Source organism: Amblyomma americanum, chromosome 9 (assembly GCF_052857255.1).
Source record: "Amblyomma americanum isolate KBUSLIRL-KWMA chromosome 9, ASM5285725v1, whole genome shotgun sequence".
In the NCBI taxonomy this organism is placed as follows: domain Eukaryota; kingdom Metazoa; phylum Arthropoda; class Arachnida; order Ixodida; family Ixodidae; genus Amblyomma; species Amblyomma americanum.
In genome coordinates, this window is record NC_135505.1 from 83833512 (window position 1) to 83856613 (window position 23102).

The following is a 23102-nucleotide window of genomic DNA, read 5'->3' on the forward strand; positions in this document are numbered from 1 at the left end:
CCAGGACAGGAACGCTAAGAACAAAGATATACACGAGCGCTATGTACATCACTGTGATTTTGAAAGAAACTAACAATATTATTTGTATTCTTTACCAGGAAGTAAAGTTTTGAAGGTATTGAATGTCCTCTCTGTAAGGGACCCCTTCCTGGTAAAGAGTTCAACTGACATTGTTCGTTCCTTTCACGATCACAGTGACGTAGACAGCGCTCGTGTATGTGTTTTTTCTTTGTGTTCATATCCTGGTTGCGCTAAAAATATGCATATTTTATACACTTAAAATCGCCTTAATGTATATTTCTATAACGTAAATGGGTTAACGTTCGTATATGACGGGATTAGCCACTCTATAATTTACTTTCATCGAACGCAGGAAATCATGAAGGTGCAGTGGAGCGGAGGTAAAGCAATGCTTCACTGCCCTATGATGACAGATTCTCTTACCAGTGATTCTTCTGAGAGCAAGGTTGCTCTAGCAACCTCTCGCGACCAATCATTAATTTCTCTCTCACCTGCCACGGTGATCAGTCTGCTCAGATTGCGGTGGGAGGGTTGTGATATCGCCACAAGGTCACGTCACCTGGGTGCTAACCTCACCTAGTTCGCCGGAGCGGCGATTGCTGCGTCCGCCCCGGCGGCGAGGCTTCAAACGGTAACAAGAGTTCAGGACGACTCCGGAGAATTTAAGTGCGAAAGCACTTTTAGCCGCACTCCCCCTCCTTCAGCGGTGGGTCTGTATTGAGCTTCTGATCAGCAAATGCAACTGCCTCACTGCAACTGGACACCTCACTCGCGTTGTGAGCTAGGTAGATATAAAACTTCTATTTTACTGAAAATAGGCTATCTGTTCTGCTGAGCCTGCACTGGTGCACTAGGTGGTCCGATTTATGAGACGACCTCAGCGGCCCATTCTACCATGTCTGACTTTGCTTCTTTGCCTTAGAGTACGCCTTCCCAGAAACCCGGGTCCAGGGCTGGCATGGGCTTTATTTTTTTTTTGGCGGGGGGGGGGGGGGAGGGGGGATTTGTTTGACATCTCCACATAATGTGATTTTTGTGTACCACACTCGCTACAATTTGGACATAGCGGACTGAAGTCCCCTCTAGTCATTAGTGAAAGCCTGTGAGGGCTCAAGATTGGCGAGGTTTGAAGCTTTCTCACCATTGTGGCCTGTGTTCTACTTAGCTCTTTAATTGGGGAAAGTAGATTCTTGTGTTTTCCTTGTACAGCTTCGTGATTTCATGGTATGAGCTTGCAGCCCCTTCAAATTTCGAGAATTTCTGCTGCCGGTGCAGCCGGTTGATTATACCTGGAGCCACCATGCCTGTTCCTTCATTTTCTTTGTTTCCGGCATGTGCCAGAACCCAAAGGTTCTTGATCCGTTTTAATATTTTCCCTGTGGTTAACTTTCTAGCCGCTCTTTTCCTGATAGGCTTTTTACAATAGTTTGATACGGCTCTTTTAGAGTCGCTCACTTTGATCCTAATGGACGGGTTACCAATCGCCAGATCTATGGCTGCTTCTTCGACCTCTACGAGAGAGAGAGACTTTATGGCACTTACGTTTATAATTATACTGTTACCAGTAAATAAAGTTCCTATATTATTGATCATGAATTTTCCTGGCAGCATCTACATAGAACTGCATGGGTTCCACCTAAAATCGTCTCAATCGCGGATGCTGTGGTTTGGCGTATGCCATAATGCCTCCACGGAGCATGTTTTTGGGAATTGGCTTGCTGTCCAGGTTAGTTCTAAATCTGACCTTCCGAGCTATGAACCGGGTTAATCCCTGGCTTCTCTAAAATATGTCTGCCCCTGGCTGATGTCGAGAGTCTCTGTCTTCTAGGTGTTTTTTGTGCATTTACCAGTTCTTCAGTGGTGTTTCAGATCCTTAGTTTCAGTAGTTTTCCATTGCTAGCATAATGTGGGATAACCACGGCCAACTTGTAGGCTCTCCGAATGGCACCGTTCAATGGAAATCTTGTCGCTTTGCCACAGATAGTAGTATCGGGAGCCATACGTTATTGTACTTTTGAGAAAGGCTAGGGTTGTACTAGTTTGCACCTCTCATCTTATTTGATGTCTGCATGAAAATTGCCTCTCCCTCTAAACATACCTCCAATTTGTTTGACCGTTATATATAATTAAGCCGATTTGAAGCTTCCTGATTTTCGGTTTTTACTAATTGTCTAAGCATACCTAGCATCCTTATAGTTTCAATCATGTTGACCTCTTCCCCATTTACAAGAATGCTAATTTTAGAACCCTCGTCAAGTGCTTACTCTTACTGCTCGAACTTTTCCTGATCACTAGTAGTTCCGATACACTGAATGAACAGGTTAGACCTTTCCCATGTTCTACCTCTTATCTAGCGGGATGACCACTTACCTACTGTTACTTTCCACTAGACTCCTGCCATCTTAACCCCCCAAGAGAATTCTACCACCTGTGTGAAGACTCGGCTTACAGTATCAGCATCAAAGTGAACATCAAGGAAATCCCCCGCTTTTGCAGAATTGTCGCAGCAAATGTCTGGGCGTGCCGTATGTTTTCTGCATTCTTTGCGTTTTTACTCTGTTGCTGTTTTCTTTGCTCGTATCGTTATATGATGAACCACACTCTTGTTATTACACTTACCCGCGCTCCAATACGATGCTGTTCTCGGCTGTGGTAGTGTGTACTTGACTGGAAAGCCGGCGAAACTGCTAGGAATGGGCGTAGTACAAAGGGTAACGCGTGTTGCGGTTCGTTCACTCCAACAACGAAGGTGAACTAAAATTTCAATCCAGAAAACAATAAAAATAATTTCTTTTCACACCACAACTAACGCTGGAACATTCGCATTACATACTCGTAATCATCCTGTCAGATTCTGTTTTATTCCTTTCTAGCTCTGGTATAAACCCCTTTCGTCTCTACGTGCGTTGGGGCCTTAATATAGTGAAAGACATGAAGTGCAACAATGGTGACCTTTGTTGTGTGTCTATGTTTTAATTTCGACACCATCGAGACCAACCCAACCTCTGTAAAGTTGCAACGATGCTTCTTTAACGTTTGTTACGCCGAAGTTGACGATGCTCACTCATTTTCCGCATCTTTAGCCGCCTACAAAAGCTTTCTGCCAACCTCGGCTGTAGGCGTTTTTCTAGGTACCAGCAAGGAAATCACGCACAATGAAAGGCGCCGCAAAAAAACGGCGCTGGAGAGCGAGAAAAACATCAGTTCCAGAAGGGAACAGCTGCTAGCCAATAATTTACTTACTCGCAGTTCCCGAGAAAAGCCTCCGCGACCACATGCCGTTTAGACCTGCCGATGCTGTGATGCCTAACGAAGTTCGCGATGTAGCGCTTGAGTTGAAAAGGCGCTGGCCATTTCTCCTTGCTACTAGTCTTGCCTAAGTAAGCCTGTTCCGGCTGAAATGGGCAAGCGGCAGATAACAGTATTTCTAGCTGTTTTACAGGTAATTTCCTGGATTGATGCAGAACGTAAGTGACCGTTTCTTATTCCGCTCAAACCACGAGTATAATTTATGCTGCAAACTTGTCTATACCATGTAGATGCAATACATGGAGCGCAATATCACTCGGGACCTTTTTTTGGCTCTAGTGGGCTTACTACTTTAGTTAAGAAAGAGCCTTTTTCAAAGTGGATACATTTTTTGGGACTGCATGAGGATACTTTATGCCATCTTTTTGCCTATTATTTCAAATAATTTTAAACCCAGTTCGCTGCGTTCATGTTGACACAGTTCTGCTCCTGCAGGTTTCGCAAATTCTCCCCCTTGCGTAACTTTTTTGAAACGAATGACAGCCTTGCCTAACGGTCACTGAAAATAATATTGTTGACTTGAGCGATGGCATAAAACAAATGCTCGCACTCTGTTCTCAGAAGCTGGCCAACGCATTCGCTCAGCTATGCTGGCAAATTGTTCGCCCAGCTTTTGCCTCAAGAGGTTTACTGAAAATCGCCGATATTCGTAGAAAACTGTCAGTGCATGAAAAAAAACTACACTTGCTTTTTTGTGAAACAAAAATATTTCACCATTTATTGCGCTTGTTGCTTGTTGTGCAAGAATCATTTGTTTAATTTTCATCTTTAACAAAAGTGTCTATTTTTCAGCCGACTATGAACACCAGATTAGCAGAATGTTTAGTTCCAACAATTTTCATTTCAGCATTCTCAAACAAATAAAAGTCTTAATTCATATTGATATGTACAAGGTATGCGTTTTTCGAAATGTGTCACTAGCTTCCTGCTAAATAATGGCCTTTTAAACTTTCACACGAATGAGTAGCTACTGCATTCACAAAGAAGAAAAGTTTTGTGGTCACATCTGACGTTTTCAAAATATACTCGAATGCCAATTTATACTTACGCAGGCAAATATTATAAAGAAGTTCAATGATTTGAACGCGAAGTTGCTTATGAATGCAGATGTTTCGTATATCGTAAGATTTCGCCCTAAATATAAAGATGCACGCTTCCTACGAATTTTAGTAGTATTTTACTTTTACTTTTCAAAAAGCACCTAATTGATTTCCTATGGTAATCTTTAAAAATTTATTCCGAGGAAAGGAAAACCCTTAAAAGCGAGATTTTGTTACGCATTGGTGCAATAGGCCGTTTTCATCAAAATCTTCATGACAGTGACTTACAATATAGTAAACTTCCCTCACAGATTTTCTCACAAACGCCTTCCGTTGGTTGTCTCTGGAACACTTAACTACTTGTTGCTAACATAGGAAGGTTCTGCTATGGCTAGGAAGGTTAGACCACTGGCATAAATTTTGTATAATAATATGTTACGATATCAAAGTGTGGCTTCGCAATTAAAACGTGATGTTCAGGAATCCTGAAATTGCTTCCATAAGTGCAATACAATTTTAGGCGTAGAAATAGCACTGTGCTAGTGTAGTACATGACTGATTAAGCGCACACTTTTCATCTCCATTCTTAAAATGGCTTTCATGTTCCCTGCAGGAGCAGTGGGGCTGTTACTGACGCAGTTCATGAATGTTGAGTGCATTGCAGGGGTGTGCCTATTTATTTGGTGACATTTCACCTTTGCTTACCAGTCTGCTTTAAACAAACATCCACTTAGGGCAGCAGGAGAGAAACCAGCGCTGTCTCAAGCCTCCCAAACTGGAAGGATGTTCAACCGTTGTATTGAAATGGAGCTACATTGAAGGAGAAAATAAGTGTGAACAAAACTTCGTCTGCTCCGGACATCCCAACAGCTTTACTAAGGAACATGATTGCACGAAGGCTTGCCCACCAAGTAAGTGAGACCCGCTTAAAAATGACCCGCTACAGAAAGACTAAGTGTGAAATAAATGAAAAGAGAATTGCTCCACTGAAGTACTCAGTAGCTTTCATAGACGCGTAGATAGAAATATGAACGCGTTTCATAACGACCTACATAATGTTGTCCTGAAGCCTTGCTATTTTTGCCAACACTGAAAAAATTACGTACCTGTTCGTTTTCTTCACGCAATAATGACACTGCATACGTAGTACCTAACGCCCACCCATTGGTCTTAAACGTTTTGAGTACTTTTGCTGTATATTTCATTATAACCACCTACACTTAGGGTGCCATGAATAAATGAAAACTTAGATGCATGCACACATGTAATGAAACGCCCCGTGCATGATGCTATTTCCGCTCAAAGCCTGACCGCTGTAGTGCCTGCCGTCCATGTCGGAGATAATTTGGTTACTGCAAAGCATATGACATCTGGAGTAGGCAAAAAATGGCTGCGCATTATGTGTATAATGTAGTTTCTTACCCCAGAATAATACCCACAGCTCACAAAAGCAAACCTGAATTCCGTTAAACGAGGAGTGCAAAGACGCACTCACGCACGCTTCCTGTGGTATTTTTGGCATGCTTATCAAGTTGCACAAATTCACAGCAGAGCCTTCTACTACACCGACTCTTTCTCGGTCCAGGCGTGTACTCTTACATGATACATTCCCTCGTAGCGCAGTTCACGCGTCCAGCCTGAGCGAGGCACTTACTACGCATCTATCAGACGCACGTGCGCTCTGGATTGCTTTTCGATTGCAATCCAATCGTATGCGCTTTTGAAAACCAAGCAGATGAAGTTAAGGAAGTTTTATTGCATGGCACCAATAGAACATGATGCGTAAGCGGGGGCGGTGCTTTTCGCGTATAAAGTAACTCATGCTTAGGCAGACTTGATAAAATTAATCAGCGTTTTCGCTTCCACCGTCCTGTGTCTGCTTGTGTCTGTGCTTGCGCGCGCGTATTAGCATGTGCTGGGACTGTTTTGCGGGGAAAATGCAGTTGTTTGACAATGTAAATAATTTCCGAACATTAGGAATTATATTCTTATTGCCTATTTTGGGGGACTCACAGTTTGACTCCGTAACAGCCAAATAAGCTTGCAGGGCAGGTTTCCTTTGTCGCCACCGCGATATACTGCCGTTTAATATAAGACATTGGCTTTATCGAAAACTTTTTTGCCTACTGTGCGATATTGTTTTCTCTCGTCGGGAAACAGCGCATGCACTAATACTGCAAAAATTAGTCGTGTTCAAAGTAAGATTATGAAAATTCTCTCAAACTCTCCCCCACACTGTCCAACCAGTACACTGTTTAAACAACTGAACTTAGCGACTTAGCGAATATGTAACACTATTACGATTTCTGTCTCTGTAATGCCCTAATAAAAGATAAAAAGCAATACAACTTCCTATCAGAGTTGCCTAACATACGCAAGAACTATCAACCATATCAAACACAGCACAAGGAACTCTGGGAGGTTTCTTCATCAAGAACAAATTATGGAATGCAAGTGCTGTCTAAAATGGTCCCGACACTATTAAACAACCATCCTACTAATGATACGATGCATGACTATATTGGAAACGTAGCGAATTTTTCGGTCTGTAAAATTTCTACAATAATGCTGTATTTATGGAATTGTGTCATGTCTTTCAAAATCAAACGATTTTCTCTTTGGCAGTTACTTTTTTTTCTAACGATGTATTAGGGGGTGTGAGCTAGTCTGCCCACAAGGTAAACTTTTTCTCTCGCCCTCTCATGCACTTCAGTGCGTGGAATAAGTGAAAGTCAATGGTACCGCAAATTTCGAAGTTTTGTTGAACACCTGAACTGCGCAGTGGGGGAAGAGGTGAATAATAAGAAAAAATGGCCCGACAGAGAGAGGAGCCGTTGCGGAGGCGGGGGGCGGCAGAATAATTCCAGCCATCTCGGTTTGCTTGACATGCACTCACATTTCACGGCATGCATGCGCGTTTGTAATTCGCTTTGGCCAGATGCGACCAGAGCAACTGGGACACCCTTTTCCGACAGTGTGCTGGCCAGGAGAACACCATGCAAGTGTGGATGTAGGGCTGGTGTATGTGTTAGAGGTGGAAAACCTGCATAGTGGGACATGGTGTGTGGAAACAGCGCACGAGACAGAACCGAAGTCAAAGATGAGGCACACCATGACCGTGACTTTCACCAGATTACACTAAGATCCTAAAACTGAGCGAGCCCCTGAATGCCAGTTTCAAAAGAGGGGAAGAAATAAGAAAAAAGATCAAGAGAAGACATGCGATGGCTGTGACTTTCGGCGCTTGAAAGCAAGCGCCAGCAGGTTTCTTTAAAAAAACAGCACAAGAAGCAAGAACGAACAAGGAAACAAGAAACACTACGTCGCGTATACCATGTTGTATGTGTAGATGTCTTTATCTTTGATTTTGGTATTTGCAAACTATCTGTTCATGAAGACCAAGTTGTAAAGCGTGTGGGTTGTTTCTGCACTTCATCTGGTGTAGCAAAAGTGATTTTAAGCGGCACCACTCCTTAACATCACAGGCCCTAATTGACTTAAACAGTTTATCGAACAGCGCTTCTTACGTTTTGAACACGTTTCGAGGCAAGATCGCATGTTTTAAAAAGAAAGTGAAAGGGCTGTAATCGGTAGCTTATATCGATATCTGCTTCTTCACGATACAGTAAAGCTTGTTTTGAAGAACTGCGAGTCGAAATATTCGAGTAACATTATATTGTGCTAACATCAACACATGCTTCCTCAGAGCACGTTAAATCTCTCCATCTGTGCAGCTAGCATATCAACCGACTGTGAAATAGACCTAAGAATAGCAACGTGTGAATATACAGCAAACATATTTTAGCTGAATACAATGCCAAAGCTGTATTGGTTGGAGCAGTGATCTTTTGAAGTCGCACTTACGGTCTACTTTGGATTCTTTTTTCATTTGCGCCTGAAGCATAATCCGGTACAAATTGGTTCAAACATAGTTATGAATGCTTGCATACAAATATAATCTGTCACTAGCAGCAGTTTCCTTAATCGTTTCCCTCTTCGAACAGTTGTGCGCGTGGGCACAAAATGTCTATTCTTTCGCAGTACAATTTTGATAAATGTCTCCAGTTTTCTTAGTGTTTTTTAATGCGAGCCTTCCGGTCCTTTCTTCTTGCCTCTCTCCACATACTGGGCTGAAAAGCATCTTTATTTGCACTATAGTATTAAGAGTCATGACTTTCGGAAACAAGCACGCATCTCGCCGGTAAATGAGGTCAGCACAACACTGCGCTAAGGAATATTTGCATCCATGGTACAGGGTTTTTATGGTGTGGTGTGGTGTGGTGTGGTACATATCAATGCGCGGAATGGGGACTCTTACATGACATACGAAATCTGGCCATAGATTAAGATTGACGCCTAAAGAGATGGCTGCGGTCCAATTTGCACACATTTGGGTTTCATAAATGCCGTCTGCAGCCGACTCTACACAATATTTGTTCACAGAAAGATTGGTTGTCTGTATCCTTCTAGGGTGATGTTTTTGCGGCAGGAAATTACTCATTACTCACAGCGAAAATTGGATTAAAAAGAGACATATTTCTATACCACTGGCATAGAATAAGTGGGGCCAAGACGGTATTGAACAACACCATCCACGCTAAGAAGGGAACGTTGGTGTAGCATCGCCTCGGACATACACTGCGATTTTTCTCGTTGTCATCACCGCTTGCTCATGAAGGTTTCCGGTGGTACCGATTCACGTAGTGCGTTTTAGAGAGGAAGCTGTACTGCACGACTAAAGCTGAAAAACCCGTTTTATTACTGAAGTCTGAACTTAATAAACAAGGAAATAATTGTTGCCGAGACTGGGTTTCGAACCCACGACGCCGTGAACAAATTAGCTTGCCTGGCCTGCTCAAGAGAGCACTATGCTACCATTTTATTCTTTATTGACCATTATGCGAATGCAGCTGCCGACCACGCCTCGTGTTAAGCACTAACACACTCTAGTGCTTGGCATTGCAAGTCGTCGTATTCATAAAATGTTACTACTACTATTAATACTAAAATCATGTGCCAACCAGGTAAAACACATGCATTCGTTCGTCTATTCGGTGTAAGTTTCTTAAAAGCTTGCCACTTTTTTCACCATTTTATAGGTATCAAAATCCATTTTTTATGAAGAAAGCCAATTTTTCACTAGAACATTGAAGTCGGTCTATATATGCAGGTCAAGTTATACTTGACCTCTGGGTCCCTTTAACATGAAACCTAAACCGGGCATGACAGTCGGCTTTGCATTTCACTTATATCCCAATGACGCCGTCGCGGACGACATCCGATTCTTGACTAACGCATCAGCCACTACCCTGCAGTTTCAGTAACCACAGCAGCTTGTAAATTGCTGGAGCAAAGTCTGCAAGTGTACCATCGTGAGTAAAAGTAAGAGACCCTCCTAGCTCACAGCGCTCCGAGCCAAGGCACTGTGCATAAGTGCGCCACCAGACGAAGTACCTCTGGTGTGGAGACCGCTTAAATGCAGTGCTTCGTCAGGTGGCACCTCCTTGCAGAGAGTAACGGTTCCGGAAGTGGAAGAGGCGGTCTCTTACTTTTGTAACGATTTTGTATTAAAGAAACGGGGTAGGGAATAATGACCTTAAGACATACAACGATCGTCAGCGCCGATAAAAAAACAGTACAGGATAGCAATATAAACATATGTGCAGTTAGTCTATATTTGTAAGCTTCCCGCGGAACCTATGTGAAGTGGAGAGTCCGCTCTTATGAGGCTTATCTGCAATTTGTAACCGGAAGCTATATTTCATTACGTTGCGACGATTAGAAATATTCCAATAAGAGGTGAAGTGTTTCTGCTCTTTTTCATGCAGTTCATGGAAAGATGCCGAAGCCCCGAAAAGTAGACTGCATGGACTGGCTCTTACGTGGTGATAGATGCTACCGATATCGCTTTGGGTGGCACCCAAACAGTAAAGGCGTAAGACGCTGGGGCATGATCTACACCGGCTGCGGGCAATGGTCCAACCGGCTATACTTCTACGACATGAAGAAAAGAGATTGCCGTGGTGAGATGACAAAAATTCATCCTTCTTCGTTGTGAGGTTTTCGAACTATACGGAAACATAGAGAAAAGTGTTCGAGGGGCATACAGTGTTTTGAAGGCATACAGGATTATTGTATATGCCTGTACGATTCTTTTCTGGTCTTTCTAGTCCAATTTTTTTAAACGTTGTGCATCAGCTTCGTTCGGCGCTAGCTTCTAGCTTAGAAAAAAAATGTGACTTGGCAATTCAAGTACAATGAATTACGCCCCATTAGAAATAATCACATAAGCATACTTAGAAAAGCTCATGCTGACCACGTAACCGTGAAGATATGCTATCAAACAAATGTTTGGCCAACAAAAACGAAAGACATCTACGGGCAATAAAACAACTTTCTGGGATGATGTCAACATAATACCGCTAAACGTCAATTAGTTCTAGAAAAGAAAAAATGCTGAAGCTGCTGCGAGTAGAATTCACACAAAAGAAATTACGGTGAAGCAAAAATAACAGGCGCACCTGCTGTTATTCTTCGTCACAAGCAATCCCACCGCGCTCGATATTACGTATCACTATTCTTTGTGGCACTACACCTATATTCATTTTCCTAAACGTGGTATTTTATTGAAAACCTCTTCTCCTACCACCGCTTTTACCTTGAACTAGATTCAAGTAAGCGCGGGGCGGTATTTTCAGTTAAACGAAATGTCACCACCACCGGAAATGTCACATCAAAAATCACTAACGGCACTCAACTCGTCTTTCAAAAGCATGGTAGAACGTTTGCAAGTTTTATTTCATCCAGTTGGTTTTCTGCATGACTCATGACTTCAAGAAGGTTTTATGAATGTGGTCCTGACGAGATTTCAACATTTCAGTTCAACAAACAAAACCGCACGCTCAAGCTTCCCTGACAGCATTCACCTCTTCTCTGCTGAAACAGACAGAAAAACCCGTTGCTACAGAAAAACACCACAAATATCTATATTATTTTAGCTTGAGGTGCATACAATTTTTATGTTTTCGTTAGTGCACTGCGCAGCTTTGTGGGATACCCGCGTGATTCCTTGGGTTTTTTACGCGAAGAAACTTATCTGCGAATTTTTGTTCTTAGCATTGTGCAGTTCTTTCACCATGTTTCTTTTTGTTTACTTTAATATTACAGCTTCATCGCTCTACCTCAGGCACAGTTTGCTATAGTGACCTGGAGCCTTCAGGCGAAAGATGGAGACGCGCGTATGGCGCTACGCACGCAGAGTCTGGCGGAAGCTCCTGGTGCAGTTTTTTCCTAGTTTAAGAGAAAGGCAAAGCGCAGTCACGCGACATAATCATAGTTAATCCTCAGCGCAGCTGCGGATAAGCGAGAATAGGCTGTTTATGGTATTTGCCGGTTATTTACACTGTATTTGTTTACAAATTTTATGCCTCATGCTTTTACCGTGGCATTTAACCACCATATTTTAATAATAATACTGACAACTATATGAGCGACTCTCCAAGATATTCATGTTTTCCGGGTTACTAATTGACAGGGACAGCTCATGATAGGTGTTCTATTCGTGGTAGAAAAGTTCAATCTTACGGACTTACTGTGTGGTCGCTTTAAGACTTTATGTAAAGTACCAAGTGCAGTGTTTTTGACAACCCATGGCATTTAAACCACTCTTTTTAGAGCCAGCTTTCAACACGTTTTGAAGGTGATCCTTTTTTTCTGTAAACACAATTAAATTTTTTTTGACCTAGAAGAGAATTAAAAGTATACAGCCTTATTTATATCTTAAAACCGAGAACCAAGCACATCAAGAGAAGGCGCGTAATCAGGTGCTACACTTAGGATTAGCCAAATTTATTTCTTGCGCATGTTCTGAGCAATGCCTTTGAACGGCCTTTATCATTCATCCACAAATAATGAATAGTAAGAGTTGTCATTAATCTTTCTTGTTCGAAAACTGAGCTCTCTTAAGATGCATTCAAGAACGTGCCCACTCATTAGGCGCCGCACTGCTCACACTACAAGAAAGTTGCTCAAACTTTATCATAAACTTATTAGTTTTGCGGTTAAAAAGTGCAGGTCATTTGAAATGTGCCGTATACATAGTGGTGTTTATAATTTCACCTCACATCTAGTAGCCACATGGCCCTAATGTGCATAATGTTTGTAGTCTTCTACAGATGAGCATAGCTTAGTAACGGGACCCCTTTAACGCTATTTGGTGCTGTTAGTGTACCGTGTCTCATTCTCCTGGCAGCATTCCGATCCGGAATATAAAACTGACGTCCCCGGCTATCCCCTTCTTTACCTGCCTAAGATATAAACTATTGCCTACTTCAAACACTGAAAGCAATCATTTGTGGCTAATAGGTTATGACCTGATTGAGGTAAACCAAGCGATGTGAAAAATTGGAAGATGTCAAAGTTGTGTTGGGCATTCATTTTGCTTCGTATTCATATCAAACACCAAGCACCATAAACTGAAAATAGGACAAAGCAAAATTTTCGCAAAGGTGTAGGACTGGCCAAAAATGTGGTTAGTTGGGTCAATGATGTTGTATCTGCGATAGAAAGCGCAATATTGTATTCCAGTCGTGCACTACTCCAAGACAATTAAAATGCTATCACCCAGACTGGTTTTTTCATTAGTTTCGCCAGGAAAGCTTAAAAAAATGGAAGAATGTTGTTCTCAGAAGAGAGCAACGCGGGTGGTCGAATTTTATTTTTTTGCACATATCCTAGTTTCTGCAGGAGGCTCTTAAAATTTTAATCACCTTTGATGATTATTATCGATGAAATACGTGAAATGGGACTAATGCCTGCTTTGTTTTTGTTTCAGAAATTAAAAGGCCGAATCCTAAAGCCGAGTGACGACAATGGTGTGATGTCTCTGCGATGGTGGGTTCAAAATAAAGAGTTAAAATTTATGGTACAGAAATGTGTCAGTCAAAAAGCAAATTGAGAAGAGTTTCACGCTTTAGTTAGGCGCCATTTTGGCACAAAAAGCTGGATTGTCTTGAAAGCGCAATAAGCAGGATTTGACAAAAACAAGATAGCCTGTCGGTACTTACACCACATTCCCAAATACACACACGTTATTTTTGCAGGACGTAGAGAGTGTCTCGTCAGTTTAGAATATGTCGTATAGAGCCCAGCTAAGCTGCTGAGGAGTGGGAGTAGAACGGTGGCTGGCAGGAGGCTAGTAGAGAATATTCTTGCAAATACATTCGCCATACATAAAAATACTGTACGGCACTCAGCAGACTAAATATGCAAAAATTTTGTTCAAAAAGTGTTCAGGAGTATTATTAACCAGTATAGCCATAACATAGCTTTTAGGGCACGTAATTCAAAGATCTTTTGCAATGGCAGCCTTGAAAGAGCGCTTTTTTCTCCAGCTTGCTTTCATTTTATCACAAACCAATAACCGAGCACTTCCTATAGCAGCGCGCATGTTTCTGAAAACCGCCGGAGCACAGCGAACGCTGATCTTTTACCTCATCTGCCTTACAGACCGTGCATTCCGCCATTATACTTGCTGCTGGTTTCTGCGATATACTACTGGAGAAATAAGCATTTTACACTTCATCAAAGAAGTTTCTAGTGGAGTAAGGCGTTGGTGTCTGTCAGTGCTGCCGTCTTTCGTTTGTCAATGCGTCAATGTTAAGGCCTGAATGAAAGGCGAACACTCATATGCGGTACTTTTCCACTTTGCAGTGAGAGATTGCTTTAGAACTGGCTTATTAATGTGTAATTTGGTAGATTTCACGCACAAAAATAAGTATCGGGCAAGTCACACGTTGCAGCTAAATATTTTAACCGTCAGAATAATTCCTCGTAAACGCACCAAACTAGTAAAATGTTTTACGTGGTCATAAAATTTTTAATATCATTCTGATTATTCAAATATATTTCTTTGTTGGTTTCCGGTTAAAATTAAAAGAAACATTTAATTCAAAAAACCGCTCTTGAGGGTGCCTGTCCCTGTGTGCATGTCATAGAAATGGCTCACTGCGTACTGAAATACGCCGCATTTAATTGATCTGATGCGTTGTAACACGCCACAAAGCCCGCTGACTTTGCTTCGTCCTATCATCAACCAAGGTTTCATTATAAGTAGTCATTGTGCAGTACCTAGCGCGTCACCTCGTCGTCACCATTTGAAGACGTCTCCAGCTAGCACACGAAGCCTAAGTCACTGTCGGAAACAAATTTTAAATTGTCAGCAAGGCTGCTGCTAGAACTGCTAAAAGAAGCAGCTATTCTTCTCGGGAAATCCCACCACCGGTATTCGTCAAGAGTGACGCCATTAAGAATTCACTCTTTTCAGGCTGAAAAACATGCCCTAAAAGTGCGAGACACGTTTTTTTTGTGGACAACTAGCACTCTCTAGTGTTGAAAATTTGAAGTCATGCAATAGCCTTAACTCGTGTCTCGCGGAGGGAGAAGCGCAACATCGGGCCGGACGAGTGTGACTCGTCATTGCCGGTACTCGTACAATCTCCCATGACGAGTACAGTTTAGGATTGCCCGTTAAAATACTCAAATAAGACATTTTGTTCTGTTCAAAGGCGACGCTCGCCTTTCATTCCGACCTTACTGTACAAACTTTTGCACTGCCGAAGAATATTGATTCCAGGAGAACTACATTTAAATTGCATTGTACGGAGGTCATCTAATGATGGCGAAAATTTTGAACTTTAAATTTATGATCGGTATAAACAACACTCGCCTATGTACAGAGTGTTTCAACAAAGATTTTCCTCAATTTTCTTAAGTTCGACTTGCTTAGTTAGAACAGCCCTTATAGGCGCAGCATTATCAGCTGTGTAGCGTATCAGAATGAAGCTAGTACCGGGAACCTAGTAAGCTGTTAAATGTTATTGAATATTTAAGTTTAAACTCCCTCTCTCAATAATTAATGGGGCCAAGTGTAATATTGCTAGACCCCTTAAGTATTGAGAGGCGTGTAGTAATATTAATAATATCCATAACACTTTTCAGAATTTCAAAAGCGTAGTTATCCTCGGCGCTATGGCCCAAGAAATTTTGCCTTCATCGCTCCAAGATACATGCGCTTTCCAAAAGATTGCGGGCAATGCAATCCAGTGCGTGTAACTAGTCGAAATAGCCAAATGTTTTTTTGCCAGAGAGCCTAGAAAAACTGCATTTGCTGAGTCCTAAATACTGATATGGATATTAGTTACGGTACGGCACTACGGCCATTCTTTCTTCCTTTCTTCTCTCAGTCTCCTCTTTATCCCTTCCCTTACGGTGGAATTCAGGCGTCCGCCGACGTGTGAAACAGATACTGCGTCATTTCCTGCGCCATTACTTAGGGTGGGCTACACACCTCTTAATAAATAAGGAGGCTACTTATAATAGTTAAAGTGATGTTAGATTTGTTCACAAGTCTATAGGTTAGCAGGTCCTAGCGGTATTCTTATGCGCTACACAGCTGACAATTGTACGCCAGAAAAAACGACCTTCTAACTAAAAAGTGCATTTGAAAATTGCACGCATTACCTCAAACACCTGTAGAGTGATTAAAAAATGCAAACTTAAATGTAAGAAAACAGCTCTAGAACGTAAAAAGCAGCTCAGAAAAAGCTCAATCCATGTGCTACATATTCAAAATTTTTTCTGTTCTAGTCATTTGGTCGTGATGTCAACTGTGAACAAATCACCAGGACGTGAAAGGCAAACAAAAAGAACAGGAACAGCCCATCTGGACCCGGCAATAGCATGAGGCACGCTTACAAAACGCGCATAGCCGTTTTTTTCCCGCCAATAGCCAGTCGTCAACCCCCAGGATCTACATCACCGTGCCTAGGGGACAACGGCAGAGGATCGAGACAAAACAAACTTAAACTTTTGCAAAACACTGTTCCAGCAAGGGTTTCCTAGGGGCAGTAATTAAGAAAAATGATTTACCTGGAGAACTGGCCGAATAACTAAATTTGTGAAAATTTTCCTTAGAATGAGAACTACTTTATTTTGCAACACTGTAAAGGCGAGACACATTAGCATATAGAGCATTCGGTGGAAAGGCGGAATAAAGGTTGACAGAATCTGTCTGTCATACTCAATCTTCTAAATTTCAAAGCTTAAAATACTCTTTTAGGAAAGTCGCAGAATTTACCATTGGTCCTGTTTAAGCCTGCCTGCGTACCCAGTGTGCGTGATGTTAAAATTTTCTAAAATTTCGAGAATATAAAGTAGAAAGAAACACTCTTGGAGTCTTCTTAAATATACATTATGAATCAGATATGATAGACATACAGCAAGACCAACTACAAATGCACAAACGGCATTTTGAGAAATTAGGCAACAGCTGTGCATCAGTATCACAAGCCCACCCTGCAAACAAGCTGTCTTGCAGCGCACATCTCTTTCTCTAATAGAAGACAGGCGCTTCTTTCCGCCTTAACGTCGCGCAAACCCAGTGATTCGCTTTTCAATCGCACCATGATTTTGTAACCTGGCAGCACCGTTAGGCTGTCAGCACAAATTTGCATAGCTGCTATCTGTGACTCTTATTTTTCGACACTCACAGTTGCTTGGGTCGGCGGTAACGGGACACGCGATCCAAGGAAAACTATACTGCTCTATTCGCACACCAAAATGATAGCAGAGCGTGACTGCTCGAGAACAGTGAGGGGGGAGAAAAATGTCATCAACGTTGACGAATACATCATTCCAACCCTCGAGGACCAGAAAGCACCTAATTACCCATGCTGGGAGTTCCCAGCATGAGTAATTAAGTGCTTTCTGGTCGTGCGAATTGCAGGCACACTTTCCTTGCCTAAAAATTAATCTCCTTTTGCATTGCACTGATAATGAGTGAACAGCCCGCAGCAGTATCAAGTAGCACGGGAACTGCAAATTTGTCCATAGAGACGGGTCCGTCAAAGCTGGGTATTCATGTCTATGATTGCGTGATAGGCTTCTTCTGGTCCGAGGCACGGTGGAGGATGTTCGGCTGTTTCATAGTCACGGGCCTCACCTGCGCAGACCTTTGATATAAGTTATCCCGATAGAGGTTCGGTGAGTAGTCACAAACGGTTGTCGTGGGACAGCTGCTCAATGAACAATGGCGGAAAAGGTATGAGTGTGGCTCGTGATGAGGAAAATCATTTCAGCTCGAACGTGTTGACAGGTAATCCTCCATTGTGCGCGGGTGTTCACCATTTCGAGGCTTTGGAGCACTCGGATAGAAACCACATTGTCCGCTCTGCGATGACACATCCTCAGCACGTGGCTATACTCTTCGCAGTGCTTTCAGCGGGGCTGGTGGCAGACTGCTCGCCTCACGTCAGTCTTCCAGGGGACTGCTTCGACCAGAACAGAGGGCGATGGAGGCTCGGCTTGAACAAGGTTGATTTGATACTGAAATAGCTCTAACCGCTGTTCATTCGGAGCACCGGCTCAAACGTAGGCGGTATGCACATTGGGGACGGGACTGCAGGCGCAACTGGTTCAGGGACCACCTGCTTCACTCCCCGAATACCTTGCGCTAGCGACAAATACATTGACGTGGGTATCATTTAGCAGAGGTTGGTTTTGCGCGGTTCTGTTGGGGTTGATTGTTGTTGAGTTTACAGAGCTTCATTCGTGTTGTTTGGACAGTGTAAGCTTTTGGCGGTCTGTTAGACCCGAATGTGTAGCTGATGTAAAGAATATGCTCCAATCATCAGCATAAATAACAAATCTAGTTTAACCATCGATGCTGAATATGCCAATAATATTTATATTAAGCAGCAATGAGCCGAAGATCTTCCCATGAGGCACCCCGCAATTTTCATAATTCCTGAAATGCTAGTATTTAGAAGTAATCTTTGTTGCGGATGCTGTAGACAACTTTTCACTAAACTAAAGAATACTCCTAGAAATTCGTAAATGTCAAGTTTCTTTGATAACTTAATGTGAGACAGATTCCTTTGAAAAGTAAATAAATACTAATGGTGTTTGTAATTTCTTTTCGATCGCACACAAGATAAACTGTTTTTGAGTGAGAAGTGCTATTTAATTTGATAAACACGTTCTAAACCTGAACTTAGATTTTTTTAGTATGTTATGCTTTTCACAAAAATCAGTGATTCAGTTGTTGATTATCCTTCTCGACCCTTTAAAATAATTAGAATAGAAATTAGTCTCTAATTGAATAGGCTATGTTTGTCGCCACCATTAAAAAGAATGCTTACTTTTGCGATCTGCATAGCTTCGTGGAATAAACCATGTGTAAAGGACTAATTGTACACGTGCTCTAAGATGGGTCTGATAATGTCTTTGACGAATTTTACGAGGCGCATCTGCAAATAGAGTTACATAATTTGCTCTCGGTGATTAGTCTTGTGAGTGGTTGGTTTTAAAAACGTGCTGTCATAGGAGGAATATTTCACGTATTTTATGCGTGGTAATTGTGGGCACTGGTCAGCAGGGCGGCGAAGAAATCATGGCAATAGTAAGCGAGTAATGATCCCGATGTCAGTGTGTCATTTAATAATGTTGCGGGAAAGAATATATTTACAATTATTTACAAAAACGAATGAACAGCTACGGGTGCACTCAGAACACAGCCAGAGATGAGGTCTCGTCTTCTTCCTCGTCCACTCGTTCACTCGCTCAATGTCGTCGTCGTCGTCGTCTACCCGCTGCAGGACCCCCGGCTGATGAAACCCCGTCTCGGCGTTAGAGTGGTGGCGTAGGAGCGTCGTGATAAGGTTCGAGGCGGCATACATGGACGACGTCGGTAGAGGGGCCAGAGGACGATGGCGAGGACGCAAGGGGAGCAATTTCATAGTTCACGTCGGTGACTCTCGGCGCACCACACGGTAAGGGCCACGGTAGTGAGAAAGGAGCTTCTCGGAGAGACCGACGCTGCGCGACGGCGTCCAGAGAAGGACGAGTGATCCGGGGTGATATTCGACGGCTCGGTGCCGACAGTCGTAGGCGGACTTCTGGGAAGCTTGAGAGGCACGGAGCCGACTACGGGCTATTTGGCGAGCCAGCGTGGCCTGGGCGATGGCGTCCTGAGCGTAAGCAGTGGTGGGGACTGAAGAAGGCGGCATGAGTGTGTCCAAAGGCAATAGGGGGTGCCTACCAAACAAAAGGTAGAAAGGGAAATAGCCTGTTGTGTCATGCCGTGAATAGTTGTACGCAAATGTCACATAAGGCAAGGCTGCGTCCCAATCGCGGTGGTCCGGTGAGACGTACATTGATAACATATCGGTGAGCGTGCGGTTGAACCGTTCCGTAAGCCCGTTGGTTTGTGGATGGTCAGCTGACGCGAGCTGGTGCTGCGTGGCACACGAACGAAGAATGTCATCAATCACTCTGACAGAAAATAACGACCGCGGTCGGTGAGTAGTTGACGACCGGCGCCATGGTGAAGAATTACGTCTTGGAGAAGAAAATCTGCGACATCGGTAGCGCAGCTGGTGGGCAAAGCACGCGTGATGGCGTACCGAGTCGTATAATCAGTTGCGACAGCGATCCACTTGTTACCGGAGAGGGACGTGGTAAAAGGGCCAAGAAGGTCGAGGCCAACACGGTGAAAAGGTTCCGGAGGTACGTCGATGGGTTGTAGACGACCGGCAGGCAAAGTGGAGGGCCTTTTCCGGCGTTGACACAGGTCGCAAGCGGCAACGTAACACTTGACGGAACGATACAGACCAGGCCAAAAGAAGCGGTGCCGCACTCGAGCGTACGTGCAGGACACGCCAAGGTGGCCGGCTGTCGGCAGATCGTGCAATTCCTCAAGGACAGAAGAACGTAGATGTTGGGGTATGACGAGGAGCAGCGGAGGACCGTCGGAGCGTAGGTTGCGGCGATACAAAATGCCATTCTGGAGCACATAAAGGTGCAGAGACGGAGATCGGTTTGCAGAGCGGAGGCCATCAAAGATAGGTTGTAAAGATGAGTCGTTGCGCTGTTCGTTGGCGATATCGGTGAGAGCAGTGATAGCTAAGAGGCAGGGTAGGGTCTCAGCGTCTTCGAGGTCAGGTGGCTCCACAGGGTATCGGGATAAACAGTCAGCATCCTGGTGGTGACGACCGGACTTGTACACGACAGAGTATGAATACTCTTAAGGCCCAAAGCCCAGCGACCAAGGCGACCTGTGGGATCTTTTAGTGAAGACAGCCAACAGAGAGCGTGGTGATCAGTGACGACAGTGAATGAGCGGCCGAACAGGTACGGGCAGAATTTAGCGACAGCCCAGACAAGGGCGAGACACTCGCGCTCAGTAATGGAGTAATTTTGCTCTGCGGCGGAAAGTAGGCGGCTGGCATAAGCGATGACGCGATCTTGGCCCTGTTGACGTTGGGCTAGCACGGCACCGATCCCATATCCGGAGGCGTCGGTGCGAATCTCTGTGTGAGACGACGGGTCAAAATGGGCTAAGATGGGCGGAGAGGTTAGCAAATGAACGAGGGAGGAAAATGAGTTTTCTTGAGCAGGGCCCCAGATAAAGGGGGTGTCGTTCTTAAGAAGGTCGCTGAGGGGGCGAGCGATGCCTGCGAAATCTTTGATAAAACGTTGAAAATACGAGCACAAGCCGACAAAGCTGCGCACATCTTTCGACGACCTAGGAAGAGAAAACTCCTTCACGGCTTGAATTTTGACTGGATCTGGGCGTACACCAGAAGCATCAACCAGGTGTCCGAGAATAGTGAGTTGGCGGCGACCGAATTTGCATTTCGATGAGTTGAGCTGGAGTCCGGCGTTACGAAACACTGTCAAAATACTGGAGAGGCGTTCGAGGTGCATGGCAAAAGTAGGCGAGAAAACCACAACATCGTCTAGTTAGCAGAGGCAGGTAGACCACTTAAAGTCGCGAAGAAGGGAGTCCATCATTCGTTCAAAAGTAGCCGGCGCGTTACAGAGTCCGAATGGCATGACTTTAAATTGGTATAAGCCATCAAACTTTCTATGATCAAACCAATTAACCCTCGGCCCTCAGTCCCCAGCGGCTGCAGAGCAACTGACCACGGCGGCGGTCAGACCTGTGACGCAGCGGAGGGTGCTAAGAATCTCTGGCTCCGGACAGGCCGCCATTGGAATCTGAACCTGGCAACATTTAACGCTAGAACTTTAGCTAGTGAGGCTAGCCTAGCAGTGCTGTTTGAGGAACTAGCGGGAATTAAATGGGATGTGATAGGGCTTAGCGAAGTTAGGAGGACAGGTGAGGCGTATACAGTACTAAAGGACGGACACATACTGTGCTATCGCGGGTTAGAGTATAGACGAGAACTTGGTGTGGGATTCCTCATTAATAAGGATATAGCTGGCAACGTAGAGGAGCTCTACAGTATTACCGAGAGGGTAGCAGCTATAGTAATTAGGCTGAATAGGAGGTACAAGCTGAAAGTGGTGCAGGCCTACGCACCCACATCCAGCCATGATGACCAGACCGTTGAAAGTTTCTATGAGGACGTAGAATCGGCAATGAAAAAAGTAAAATCGCAGTACACTGTACTGATGGGCGACTTCAATGCGAAGGTGGGCAAGATGCAGGCTGGCGACCACGCGGTAGGTGACTATGGGATAGGCTCTAGAAATAGCAGGGGAGAGTTATTAGTCGAATTCGTGGATAGAAATAATTTACGGATCATGAATACCTTCTTCCGCAAACGAGAAAACAGGAAGTGGACCTGGAAGAGCCCCAATGGTGAGATTAAAAATAAAATCGACTTCATACTATGCGCTAAACCTGGCATCATTCAGGATGTGGCCGTCCTCGGAAAGGTGCGTTGTAGCGACCACAGAATAGTAAGGTCTAGAATTAGCTTAGAGTTGAAGAGGGATCGGAAGAAGCTAGTGAAGAAGAAGACCATTAATGAGTTAGCCGTAAGAGGGAAAGCACAGGAGTTTAGGATAGCGCTGAAAAACAGATATTCGGCTTTAACTGAGGAAGATGATCTTGATGTTGATTCAATGCATGATAATCTGACATCAATAATTACGGAGTGCGCAGTAGAAGTAGGCGGTAGGACAGTTCGAAAGGATACCGGGAAGCTATCTCAGATGACGAAAGATCTGATTAAGAAGCGCCAAAACATGAGGGCATCTAACCCTACCGATAGAATAGAACTAACAGAGCTATCAAAGTTAATAAATAAGCGCAAGGTAGCCGACATAAGGAAGTTTAATATGGAGAAAATCGAGCATGCTCTAAAGAACGGAGGTAGCCTAAAAACAGTGAAGAGGAAACTATTCATAGGTAAAAACCAGATGTATGCATTAGGAGACAAGCAGGACAATGTCATTAGCAATATGGATAAGATAGTTAACGTAGCCGAAGAGTTCTACACAGACCTGTACAGTAGCCAATGTAATCAGAGCGTTAATGTGAAAGACAGCAGTACACGGCAATGCGTCATCCCGCCAGTAACGAAAGATGAAGTACAGAAAGCCTTAGAAGCAATGAAAAGGGGAAAAGCAGCTGGGGAGGATCAGGTAACAGCAGATCTGTTGAAGGATGGAGGGGACATCGTGCTAGAAAAACTAGCCACCATGTATACGCAATGCCTTATGACCTCGACTGTACCAGAAGCTTGGAAGAATGCAAACATTATCTTAATTCATAAGAAGGGAGACGCCAAGGACTTGAAAAATTACAGGCCGATCAGCTTACTATCCCTTGCCTACAAAGTATTTACTAAGGTAATCGCTAATAGAGTGAGGGCCACGTCAGACTTTAATCAACCAAATGATCAGGCAGGCTTTCGTATAGGA

General features: G+C 43.7%; 1 protein-coding gene and 1 long non-coding RNA gene across 2 annotated transcripts; one reads left to right on the forward strand and one right to left on the reverse strand.

Moving 5' to 3' along the window:
* The first annotated feature begins 3283 nt into the window (after window positions 1-3283).
* On the forward strand, window positions 3284-16103 carry LOC144104969 (papilin-like). Its single transcript, XM_077638195.1, has 5 exons — window positions 3284-3488; window positions 5105-5281; window positions 10199-10393; window positions 13204-13262; window positions 16017-16103. Exons 1-4 carry the CDS (start codon window positions 3422-3424, stop codon window positions 13233-13235), a joined length of 471 nt encoding a protein of 156 aa, XP_077494321.1. The 5' UTR covers window positions 3284-3421; the 3' UTR covers window positions 13236-13262; window positions 16017-16103.
* Window positions 11134-12382, reverse strand: LOC144104979 (uncharacterized). The gene is made up of 2 exons (XR_013308672.1): window positions 11963-12382; window positions 11134-11306 (listed from the first exon to the last, which is right to left on the reverse strand). It is a non-coding gene; the product is annotated as an uncharacterized LOC144104979 (long non-coding RNA).
* Window positions 16104-23102: the final 6999 nt, after the last annotated feature.